Below are 12,404 nucleotides of genomic sequence, written 5' to 3' on the forward strand. Positions count from 1 at the left end.
CAGAACAGAACACTATTGATTGTGAGAAATATACTAGTAGTTTTGCTTATTTTCAATAGATTTGTTTGGTTTTTTCAATGTGAAAAAATATTGTCAAACATTTAATTAGTATTGAGCTAATTGCTTTTCTGATCATCTGTTGTCCGTCGTCCGTCAGTACCCCTTTCTGTGAAAATTTCACATTTTAACTTCTTTTTCCAGAACTGATGGGCCTTATTTAACCGAACTTGGTACATCAAAGACATCCTTATGGGAAGGAGATTACAAATTGTCAAAATAAAAATAAACTCTTTTCAAATGGGAGATAAACAGGAAACAGTGAAAATAGGGTGTATGTCTTAAAAAATTCTTTTCAAAAACCACTTCACCAAACAGCCAAAAATAACAGAAAAAACGTACATAAAGTGAAGATTCTAAATTGTAAAAGGGGCTCAAAGTTTAAAATAGAAATATATAGGGAAAATATTTAAAAATCTCTTTAAGACCTACAGTGTTTCAATTTGTGAGATTACTATACAAACATCCTCAGATAGTGAAGAAATCATGCCCCGGACCAATATTGGGGCCCCAAGAGGGGTTTAAAGTTTAACATGGAAATATTTAGGAAAAATGTTTAAAAAACTTCTTCTTAAGAACCGCAATGCTATTGTAACAATTTGTGAGACTAATATTCTATGCAAATATCCTCAGATAGTGTAGATTCTTAATTGTTCAAACCATGACACCCAGACCAATACCGGGGCCCCAGGAGGGGTTCAAAGTTTAACAGAATTATATAGGGGGAAATGTTTGAAAATCATTTATCAAGAAATACAATGCTACGTTTAGTGTTTTTTAATTACTTTTTAAGCATTTTACAATTTTTAGCCAGGCTTTGCTGTAAGCATACTAGCATTCCTAGGCATGCAATTTTGCCAGTGTTTCTATAAATACATGTAGCACAACTGCAAAATTTAAACAAAATATCGAACAACGACAAATAAGAAACTTCCGCTATACCAAAAAGTTACAGAGATCTTGGTTTGCCAAATCCATTGGGGATTTTTGTGAATGAATTTAGCAAGGAGTTTTTATTTTTGTTTTCTTTTTAGTTACGTTTTTAAAAAAAAAACAAAGACTATGCATTTTGGGCACAAATACAATGTGCATGAATTTTCATGAACTACTTTACAAAGGATTGGTATTCGGTTGGACATTGAAGTAATGGGGAATTGATTTTATAAAGCTTGTTTCAAAATGCAATGTACTATTGACAATTTTCTACTAGACAGACATATATATTTACATTCTACTGTGTTTTTCCATTAAATTCCGTGATGTTTAAATGCCTCTAAATGCAACACCTATTCACTGCGTATGGATTTACGAGTAATTTACATAAGTAGTTCTCAAACAGTGATTTCTATGTTATCAGTTAAAAAATGTATTTCATGAATGTTGTCAAAACACCATGTTTTATAATTATTCAACAAAAAAATTGACTTTATTGTTAACAGCAACATTTCAAGAGTTATTTATCATGGATTATATTTTCATGCTCGTCGATCTTATCTCAACAGTCTATGTGAAAACCAGTTTAAACCGGTTTTACAAAACAGCTGTTCTTGTTGTTACTTATTCACTCCCTCCGTGATCTGCACTTTATATCGATTTATTTAATAAACAATTGATTTCTTCAGTAAGGGAATGTAAATATAAGCATTAAATGATTTATTTTTGATGTCGTCGTGTCAATAACTGCCGTCAGGTGAGCAGACAAATTATCATAACGCGCTAACGCGCGTTATTCAATTTGTCTGCTCACCTGACGGCAGTTATTGACACGACGACGTCAAAAATAAGTCATTCAATGCTATATTAGTCACCGGTATTAGCCGCCGCCGACGAGAGAGAGAGAGAGAGAGAGAGAGAGAGAGAGAGAGAGAGAGAGAGAGAGAGAGAGAGAGAGAGAGAGAGAGAGAGAAAAAAACCCCCGAGATTCCCAGTCTTTACTACACAATGAAAAAATGACAATAACAAACCGTCAACCATCTCAAAAATATGCGTAGTGACACATCAAAAGAGTACTTTGATATTTATGTCATTTAATGCCTTGAGGCTTAGGAATATACGGTTGGTCAAGTTAATGCATCTTATATCTTAGGATATGATGTTCAATAATGTAAACTTCTTTTTAAAATGTATTGTCAAATCGTGGAATGTGTGGGAACAATATTTTTCAAGAGTTTCATACAGAAACGGTGCACTATCTTTAATATCAGTCCGAGAACTTTTTTCTTCTCATGTGAAATATACTTTAATAATAATAATACTTCTGTTTATGAGTTATGCATATGTTGGGCCTTTACCAATTATTGTAATTGTGTTTGTGCCAATATTTGTACCTGTATAATTATTTAAACACAGATTTTGAAATAGATCACACTATAATTCAGGAGAGCGATGTTGCACATGGGCGTCTTGTTAAAGAAAACTGCATGCATGAATAGATCATGTTTTAAATGTTTACATTTACTTTTGCAAGTCCAATCCACACTGTGCAAAAGTAATTCCCTTTGCGGGGTCAACCAAAAGGTCAAAAGGAAAAAACAACTTTTCCCTTCTTTATGCAACCAAATATTTGGGCGTCCTGTGAATAATTCTCTTGGGCTTTAATTTGTTTCTTCGATGTATGGGTTGCTTCACCTTGGGGCAATCAACATTCACAGTGGAAACGGATTTCTAATGTCAAATGACGAAGTTACAACCCTCTTAACTACAAAGGCTACTGTGCGTTTTCACATTAAGATGGCTGCCAGGAGCCATAACTTTTGTAAAGTGTGGATTCTTCTATAAAATAGCGAAAACGTTCAATTCTGTATAAACTTTTTCGTGACTTCACAATGATCATAGCACGCGCTTATCGCTTGGATTATGTAAACATAAAATCTTGGTTATTTTAACAATTCTGAACAATTAAATTTGCCTTTTTCAAATGTAAATATAAGTAATAAAACAGCAATGTTAAAAATTTCACCGGGATATGAAGTTGGTTGGTCACGTGATCAAATCTTGTGAAGCATACAGAAGAATGATCCCAGAATTACAGTACTATTTCCAAAACTTCAAATAATTAACCAAAAATGCATATAAAATATTCATACACTTGTTTAAATGTTTTACTTTTATACAAATAATCGAAGTACAAAAATGTATTTTATATATTCATATATACACAACAATGTACAGAAAAGATAAAACTTCTACATAAAAAGTTGTCAAACTGCATAGTACTATGTTCATGACAAGTTTCCAGAATACCATTATCTCCCATGTTGAATTTCATCAAAGCATACATTATTTTTTGTGCTAAAAATGGACATCCTGTTCTCATGATTATTAAAGAGAATTTTAATTAGTTTTTATAAATAAAGCCAGACATTCCAAAAATCAGAAAACTAATGTAGAAATAAGGAAATGTTTAAAATTTTCAATTTTGTATGCAGAGTGAAGTAAACGTTATGAATGACTAATGTAATTGTGTTACATAATATATACAAACCAGATGATTGGATAACAATGAATGGTCTATTTACGATGACAAATTGAGTATGATTTCATGCAGTGGAATGTATTGTGGAAACTGCGAAAAAATCTCTCTAAAAATACATTGGTAAACTGTCCAATAACAGCTAAAAAAAATTCCATCTAAAAGTGATCAGTATAATAATGTCAGTAATGGCACAGGCTCTCATCAGTAGATGGGTGGGGCTGGTTTGATCATGTGACCAGCATATCTGGGCTTCTCTTCGCTCTTTTTCTGATCATACCGGACTTGTGCGGCAGAGAAAGCTGCACAGAATCCTCCAAACAGAACCATAAATCCAGACATGACCATCAGACCGAAGGAGAAGGAGAGGTAGTTCTTGTCCGGATTCTGGATCCACTGCCGGTTCACGACGGACATGGTGCCGAATATCAGGATACAGATCCCGGTCACTACGCCTGTCAACAGAGAAACAAACACTCAGGCAATGATGTGAAGTGAATGATATATAATAATTATTATCATAATATGACCTGGATTAAAATTTGCTGTGTTCAAGAAAAAAAAGCAGTGAAAAACTGCAAGTAGCACCCCTGACAGATTTAAAATCTTTAATTTTTCAGACAATTGTGAACTACATGAAATTATAATAAATATTTGGTGTTATTTGATACAAAAATAGCAGAATCATGGAATTAAGTACTCGCGTAAAATAAGAACTCTAAATGCATTTAAATTAAGTATTTTACTTCCATCACAGCAGCCTAAAAAAAAAAGAACCCATCGTAATCTTTTATTAGCGTTGACTTCTTGGGAACTTACCGCACACAATGGCCGCCACCCCTACAGACATGAGCGCCCCGAAGCTGTTCCGACCGTGACAGATGTTGAGATGAACAGAATGATCAGAGCGAGGATGACCAGCTCTGCTAACATGGTCAAGGTCATCATCACTTGTATAGACAGGAACCAGGCTAGAAACAAGACAGAGAACCAATCAAATGTAGCAACTCATCATTGGTAAACTTAACCATACAAACTAGCTGTTAACCAACTTTTATTTTACAAGAGATTAACTGGTCTGCAACAACTCATTTTTGCAATCCAAATGTAAAATATCTGGAAAAAATATAATATACATGTACCAAAACAACTAAGGTTTGGTTCAAGGCAAGAAACATTTGTGATGATAAACATGGCAAAAACATCTTGCACACAAGTATAAGATGATTTACAGTATATTAAATTTCTTTATAGCTGTATGATTGTAAAAAAATTAGTTCGAGTCTGTACCAAGTTCCTGTTTCCAATACATTTTTCTTAATATATCTAAATCCATGAAAAACATGCCTATTGCCTAAAATTAAATTATCTTTGGTATCTACTATAGAGTATAGATTCCTTTTTGATCCAAACAGTTTTAAACTACTTGAAGTTATAACAAAAAAATTGGTGCTCTCAATTTTTATATTCTCACTATTTAATAAAACACAAAGGATTCGCGAAATTAAGTACTCGCATCAAATAAGGAATTATGCATTTTAAACAAACATAAAATACCTCTTAAAATTGTGTGAGGATCGTTTTCTGACAATTTCTGAATGGTTTAAAGATGTTACAATTTTGCCCAATTCACAATATAAGAAAATGTTTTTTTCTTTTCAATTTCTAAATTTTTTGTTGACATGGTCATATAGGGAATCTCAAACATAGAGAGAGGAATTTATTTTTGGATATATATCGCTTTCAACCATTCTCATGAAAATTTGGTATATCCATAATACCGGTAAGTATGAAATGAGTTTTGCTGTACAGGTATATGGGACAGTATAAGTGAAATCTGTGGGTCGATCTACATTGTACGTACATGGGTTGATCCAGTGGAAGATTGGTCGGTACTCGTAGGAATAAATCCACCAACAGCCATCGTATATCTTCCCGTTGTAATCATTGAAGTAAGTCCAGTGGTTAAAGCATGCCTCCCATAACCCCAACTGTTAAAAATAAAATCAAAATATCAAACTTGAGTTTTTTAAATTATTAACTCAATAAGGACACTAGCTGTTCAGTTAATAAAAAATATGGGAATTTGGTTCTCTTTATCTATGGATCAGCATTTACAGATACTAAGTACAGTTACTCATTACATGAATTATGAAAATATTTAAATTATCAAATCCATGCACGTACATAAACAAAACTGAATTTCATTTCCTGTTTACCTGAGTACACATGTATCTTCACTTACCTTAACAAATCCATTCGTCATTTTGTAGCGATCATCTGCTTCCAGCCAGTTCGGTGTCGCGAAAGAAATAATAAAAAATAAAAAGCCCACCGAAATGAAGCCTAGAGCCGAGAGGAGCAGATACCTAGACCTGTTCCAGGTCGCCATTTTGCCGTTTAGCTACACCGGAAGTTGACAGGTGAAAATTGAAATGGAAGAGTCAACTTTTGTCATAGGGGGGTCAAGGTAAAATTAAATGAGAGAGACAGAGAGAGAGAGAGAGAGACAGAGAGAGAGAGAGAGAGAGAGAGAGAGAGAGAGAGAGAGAGAGAGAGAGAGTCGGACGTGAATTTCCAATTTCACCAGTATATTGTACATGTTTATATCGTTGATTTGTTACTGTTTGTACATCGGATAACGTCTATTTCAAAGACTCTCAATATTATATTCACATTTTCAAATGTCTTTGTGATAATAATACGAATCAATTTTGAACCCTAAAACCCAATAAATTCATAAATATCTGTAATTAACTTTAGATGTTGTTATTTTGATTCTTTTCCGTTTATGTCATTTTTCATATTTATGTATGTACTTACCGGGTCTCCTGTAAAATACCCACTTCTGTACTTTACTATGTTTAATTTGTATAATCTGATGAGCTGCATGCGCGGATCCAGAAAATTTTTCCAGGGGGGGTCCGAAGGATAATTGTGTTTGCCGGGGGGGGGGGGGGGGGGTCCGAGGCATATTTTCGCGATAATTTTACTATGTAAATTTAATAAATTTTCATTTTCCAGGGGGGGTCGGGACCCCCCCCCCCCGACCCCCCTCTAGATCCGCGCATGAGCTGTAAAGCTTAAAGAAATAAAGAATGAATGAATGAAAACGTGAGTGACACAAAATGGGCGTGTCTTAATTATAGCATAACCGAAAAACGGTATTGGATGCGCCGCGTAGTTATACATAGCATGTGCTTCATAAAAAATAGTGGTTTTAAAATAATGTGTTTTAAATTGTACAAATTGGAAATAATATAAATATAAGTAATAAGGAATCATTCTTTGAATATTATGAGGTGATAATTTCAGTCGGAGCGTGGTCATATCTATCATAAAGCCCTTCGGGCTTTATTGGATTTGACCACGCCCCCGACCGAAATTGTCATCTCATAATATTCAAAGAATGATTCCTTTTTCCTTAAATACATGTAATGCAGTATAGACTGCACATACAACATGTATATGTGTTGGAGAAACATTTTGAAATATGTAATGAATAATTTCTATCTAAGCTCTATACTGTCGATCATATCACGCCAATTTGGCACAAAAATAATTTTGAAAATATACTGTACATGTATGAAGGTCTGATATGTATACTATAGTATGTATCTAATGTAATGGTGTATTTAAATGCATTATACGAACAACAGATGCGTCGTGAAACTAATTTCGCAGTTTAAATTATTCAAATAAAATAGGATTAAATGAACTTTAATTTCTTTTTCAAATCAAATGATTATGACTATAAAATTGTGAACTAGTTAAATGTATATATAAAGAGCAGATTAAGTAAAAGTTTCAACTTTTTTATTGACTCTCGTCAGAGACATAAATATGTTGTTTATGTCTCTGCTCTCTATGGTGGCATATCTCTGCCCCTTGTGTGCAAGTTATTTTTCTATTAATTATGTCGACATGCAAGATAAATATGTTGACATACAAGATAGTTATGTCAACATGCAACATAACTATGTTGACATGCAAGAAAACTGCAATCAAATTAGAGTTATAAAAAATGTCGCCAACATGTGACATCCAAGATGCTAGATACGCTACCTATTGATGTCAACATGCAACTTCTTTATGTCAACATGCAACTTCTTAATGTCGACATGCAACTTATTTATGTCGACATGCAACTTAGTTATGTTGACATGCGAGATAAATATGTTGACATGCAACTTATATAAGTTGTATGTTAACATAACTAAGTTGCATGTCGACATAAATATGTTGCATGTCAACATATTTATCTTGCATGTTAACATAACTAAGTTGCATGTCGACATAAATAAGTTGCATGTCGACATCAAGAAGTTGCATGTTGACATAAATAAGTTGCATGTCGACATAGATAAGTTGCATGTCGACATAAATAAGTTGCATGTCAGCATATTTATCTTGCATGTTAACATAAATAAGTTGCATGTCGACATAAAAAGGTAGCATCTAGTATCTTGGATGTCACAGGTGGGCGATATTTGAGATTTTTTGAGATTTTGTATAATTCTTATCTGATTGCACTTTTCTTGCATGTCAACATAGTTATGTTGCATGTTGAAATAATTATCTTGCATGTCAACATATTTTTCTTGCATGTCGACATATTTGATTGAAAAATAACTTGCACACAAGGGGCAGAAATATGCCACCATAGCTCTCGTATAATAAGAAATATTAAAATTGGAAATAACACACACAAACATTCTTCAGAGAAATGGTTTTTATCTTTACTCTGAGACAATCATAAAAACATATATAATGTGCATGAATGTTTTAACAAGGAAAACATCACATATCAATAATAAAAAGGTAAAACACAACTAGAAAAAAAATAAGAGGATGACATTTCTGATCATGAGACAAATTAAGTAATAAATATTAGCCCCGCCGTCACCAACCTTTTAAAATGACTCGACTCGATACTCAGCTTAAAAGAAAAGTGGTATAAATTTGAGGTTAATGAAAGCGGGACCAAAGCCTTCAATAGTATTTAAAGGGGCATGGTCACGATTTTGGTAAAAAATTAATTTTTCGATTTTGATGTTTACAATGCTTCAGTAAGTCATTTTAAATAGGCAACTAAAATTTGAATGTCATTTGATGAGTTATAAGCGAGTTACAGAGCTTACAATTCTTCGCTATGTAAACAAAGCGTTTGTTTACATTTCGAATGTTTAGGTGAAAATTCCAGTTTAAGACCTAAAATAAATGTGTTAATCGTAAGGAACTGTTTATTTGTGCTTTAAATGAATAATAAGGCAGACCAACCAGCTTTAAAAAGATTTTTACTAGTATATTGAACCTATGTAAACAAAAACAGGGCACGAGCCTTGTTTACATGACGAAGACGAAGAGCCCTGTATCTTGCTTAAAACTCAACGACTGGCACCCAAATTTCATGTAATCATTGGAAATGCATTCCTAAAGCATTGCAAATAATAAAAACAGAAAAAATAAAATTTGGTCAAAATCGTGACCATGCCCCTTTAACAATTTTACAGCACAAAAAAATATCATAGAAAATGTTAATAGAGCCGTTTGAACAAAAACGTGGACTTTGGTCAGTTATTTAACGTAACAAACTCCGATTTCATGAAGGCGAGGTTTACTGCTGTCCAGTCAATGGCTAATAGATAGGAATACATTGAACGCAATGAAAATCGTCCGACTTCACCCAGAGATGCATATTTAATTGAAACAGCGTCATTTTAACACAACAGAGCAAATCTTGGCGCAACACTTTTCCGATTTTGACAGCCTATGAATATTAATAAGCTTCTCTTAGCGAATTAGAAGAAAGATCGAAGCTATTTGACAGCTTTTTTTTGGTGTGCACACTATGCTAGATATATGTACATATAGTAACATCCCATAGAAAATCAAAGCTCTTGATAAACGGTTCTATTGCAGAATAAAACGACAACACGGTCGTTTTTTAATGACATCCTTCTACGAATATCTCGATCAATAGCCAATATACATGTATAAATGTATTTGTAATTTAGCACATACTAACAAATGTCATGCACGAGCAGGAAGATGAAAAACATATTTACATGTACAACATATTAGTTTGTATTTGCTGAACCTTTGAAGACCCAAACATAGCCTGGAGATTCTAATCAACAAGCGAAAATATACCGGTATACTACAGCTATAGCTTATCACCACTGCTCTGCTGCTGCTCCGCGCGCTAGGGGGCGCAGTTGTACCGTGAATATCATGTGATCCCACCAATCTGTGACAGTGAAATGACACAGCACCATATTGTCCGTCTGCTCACGAACGGTAGGGGATCGCCACTGGTCCGTCACTGTCGTCTCTCTGGAACCTCCTCGCGGCCATGACAGTTGTCACACCGGAAATGATGAAACACAAGATGGCGGGAATCAGGATGAAGAAGGACCAGCCCTGGTTTTGTTTCTCGTTGTTTTCAATCCATCGGAGGTCGTTCAGAGCTTTTGTGTGAAAAACAATCAAACTCACTGCACAGAAAAACGCTGAAAATAAAAGGAGATCGTTTTATTCAGTGCAAATTGAAGCAGAACTGCACTTTGAACAACATTTGCGGCTACTAGTATACATATTAGTCAGAACACACACTCAGCTTTTATTTTGTTGTAGAAAAGATGAGTAACCTTTAATACATGTTCAACTGACATACTCAAGCGAAAGTTTGAATTTCAACTAAGACAAACTTACATGACATGTATACATATGATCATATCTATGATCAAAACACGTATACACTTATCTTGCTTTGGTAAATTTAGGCTGCATTATAAATTTTCTGTAGTTAAAAATGATGCATTTCCGCCCTTTGGCTTGAACCTACCTGAGATGAAGTTTGCCCCTGCAGTGACCAGTAGCGTTATGTACACGTACTTCTGACGTAACATGTGGAACATGACGATGACGTACACGATGACGACAGAGATCTCGAGCACCAGGGACACGCACATGATTCCCTGCACACCCTGCATCCAGGCTAAAAATAGAAACAAGCTCGTCAACACCCGGATGCTGGGCTCCTAAGTCTACGTGTACATGGCTATAATGTTTACAAAGTTTTTGCTGAAGAAGGATGACCGCTGTACATGTGCTAGATGGAGTCACACTTCTGTATAGCCACTTTGTATTTTTTGTATAATTGATCCTTTACTGGCCATTCTTTGTAGGTAATTGGAACCTCGCCTCCTTTACTCTTCCTGTCATTCTAAATCATTTTTTTGAAGTCACCTAGATTTCTACACTGTCAAAAATGGTTGTTTTGAAACATACACATGCTCAATTATGATTTTATCATGGCTTTGATAACAAACTACACAGAACTATACTGCAGTAGACTCTGTCCACAGGCACCTGACGTTATACATATATGTATATTTTTTCCGGGATGAAAATATATACCCTATACAATGTACATATTATAATACACAAATTACACATCGCCATCATCTTGGATTTATCTACAACCATCAACTGAAGTTTTTGCTCGAACTAATGTGACAGTTTTAAATAAATCCAAAATGGCGGCGATTGGTAACTTGTGTGTTATTGATAGGTAAAGGGTATATATTCTTATATTATAATGAGAAAGATATAATAACGTCGGGTGCCTATCTGTGACTCTGTTTGACAAACGAACCTTTTGTATGGTATTTGATTCTGGAAAGAAGACCTTCTCAAACTTGTAAATGCTATCAAAACTTATTTAATATATCACATATACATGTAGTTTGAAGATTTATCATCCAGAACATTCCTTGTTAAATACTAACTCATTGTATAATATTGGTGTTATAAATATACATGTACAAAACATTAAGGTCTAAAAATAGGGTTTTTTGTCATGTAAAGATCGAAGACCAATCAAATTGTGAGAAAGTACAATGAACTACTAGTAATTAAAATCGTCATAAAAATGTGCTACAATAACTTCTCCCTAGGTTTCTGTTTAGTTGTATCCCTGGGCGAGATAAGAGCCTGTCCCTAATTAATCACAACTCCCCACTACAAACAGCTGATCCCATTGGACCGCGGTCCCCGAATACTTACACGGCCAGATCCATTCCCGGATGGCGTCAAAATCCGCGGACAGCATCCAGCGACATCCGTCATAGATGTTCTGTGTGGGGTCCTTGTAATAGCGCCAGTTCCTGAAGCAGGCCTCCCATAGCCCCAGACTCAGGAATCCCTGGTTGTCGTTTGCATTGGGTTCCAGCCAATTTCCGGTCCCAAAACTCAACAGGAAGAAAATGAAGCCGACGGAGCAGATGATCAGAGAGAGAATAACGATCTTGCTGGCCTTCTGTGCCATGGCGCTATAATTAGACAGTTGAGACGGAAGGTAAATACAGTAAAGACGAGTCCATGCTTACCTGAGCGAGGGGTGTCTGACTTTTATGAAGGAATGTTGTTAATGGACAGTCGTACGTTGGATTAGTACATGCATAAACTTATAAGAGTAAGACCTTTTCAGTCAGAAATTAAATGGCATTGAATGCATGCCCTTTTTCACTTTCGGCATAGATGTCGGAAGCGGGGGGGGGGGGGGGGGGGGGGGGTGTTGGGGGGGGGGGGGGGTGTTGGTTAGCCAAACAGTTAGCGCATCAAAAACAGTCACCAGACTGTTTTCATTTATATAGGCTTACATCATGATGTAGTCTATCTACAGGTAACATTCGCGAGAGCGAGATTAACATTTGCATAACTACTCTCTAAATATATCTTTATTAAGGTAGTACGAAACACCGGTGAAATTAATCATTTAAAATATTTCTCAAATACGCAAAAGATATGGCTTGAAATTATTTAAGAGTTATAATTTTTAATCGATTATCTAAAAATAATAATACTATAA

General features: G+C 34.9%; 1 protein-coding gene and 1 pseudogene across 1 annotated transcript; both read right to left on the minus strand.

Annotated features, from left to right (window-relative positions):
• Positions 1-3,144: 3,144 nt before the first annotated feature.
• LOC128185524 (uncharacterized) lies at positions 3,145-5,962 on the minus strand (annotated as a pseudogene).
• Positions 5,963-8,200: 2,238 nt separating this feature from the next.
• Positions 8,201-11,976, minus strand: LOC128167300 (uncharacterized). Its single transcript, XM_052832936.1, has 3 exons — positions 11,600-11,976; positions 10,377-10,529; positions 8,201-10,041 (listed from the first exon to the last, which is right to left on the minus strand). The coding sequence occupies exons 1-3, from the start codon at positions 11,859-11,861 to the stop codon at positions 9,821-9,823; spliced, it is 636 nt and encodes a 211-aa protein (XP_052688896.1). The 5' UTR covers positions 11,862-11,976; the 3' UTR covers positions 8,201-9,820.
• Between the last annotated feature and the right edge of the window lie 428 nt (positions 11,977-12,404).

The sequence above is a fragment of the Crassostrea angulata genome, chromosome 1, assembly GCF_025612915.1.
Source record: "Crassostrea angulata isolate pt1a10 chromosome 1, ASM2561291v2, whole genome shotgun sequence".
Classification (NCBI taxonomy): domain Eukaryota; kingdom Metazoa; phylum Mollusca; class Bivalvia; order Ostreida; family Ostreidae; genus Magallana; species Magallana angulata.

What these genes read in the sequence shown, in the direction of transcription:
- LOC128167300 (XM_052832936.1), bottom strand. Translation starts at nt 11,861, where the DNA reads ATGGCACAGAAGGCCAGCAAGATCGTTATTCTCTCTCTGATCATCTGC. An exon ending in CCGGGAATGGATCTGGCCGT is followed by an intron (nt 10,530 to 11,599) that starts GTAAGTATTCGG and finishes TTCTATTTTTAG; the next exon opens with CCTGGATGCAGGGTGTGCAG. An exon ending in AGGGGCAAACTTCATCTCAG is followed by an intron (nt 10,042 to 10,376) that starts GTAGGTTCAAGC and finishes TTTTATTTTCAG; the next exon opens with CGTTTTTCTGTGCAGTGAGT.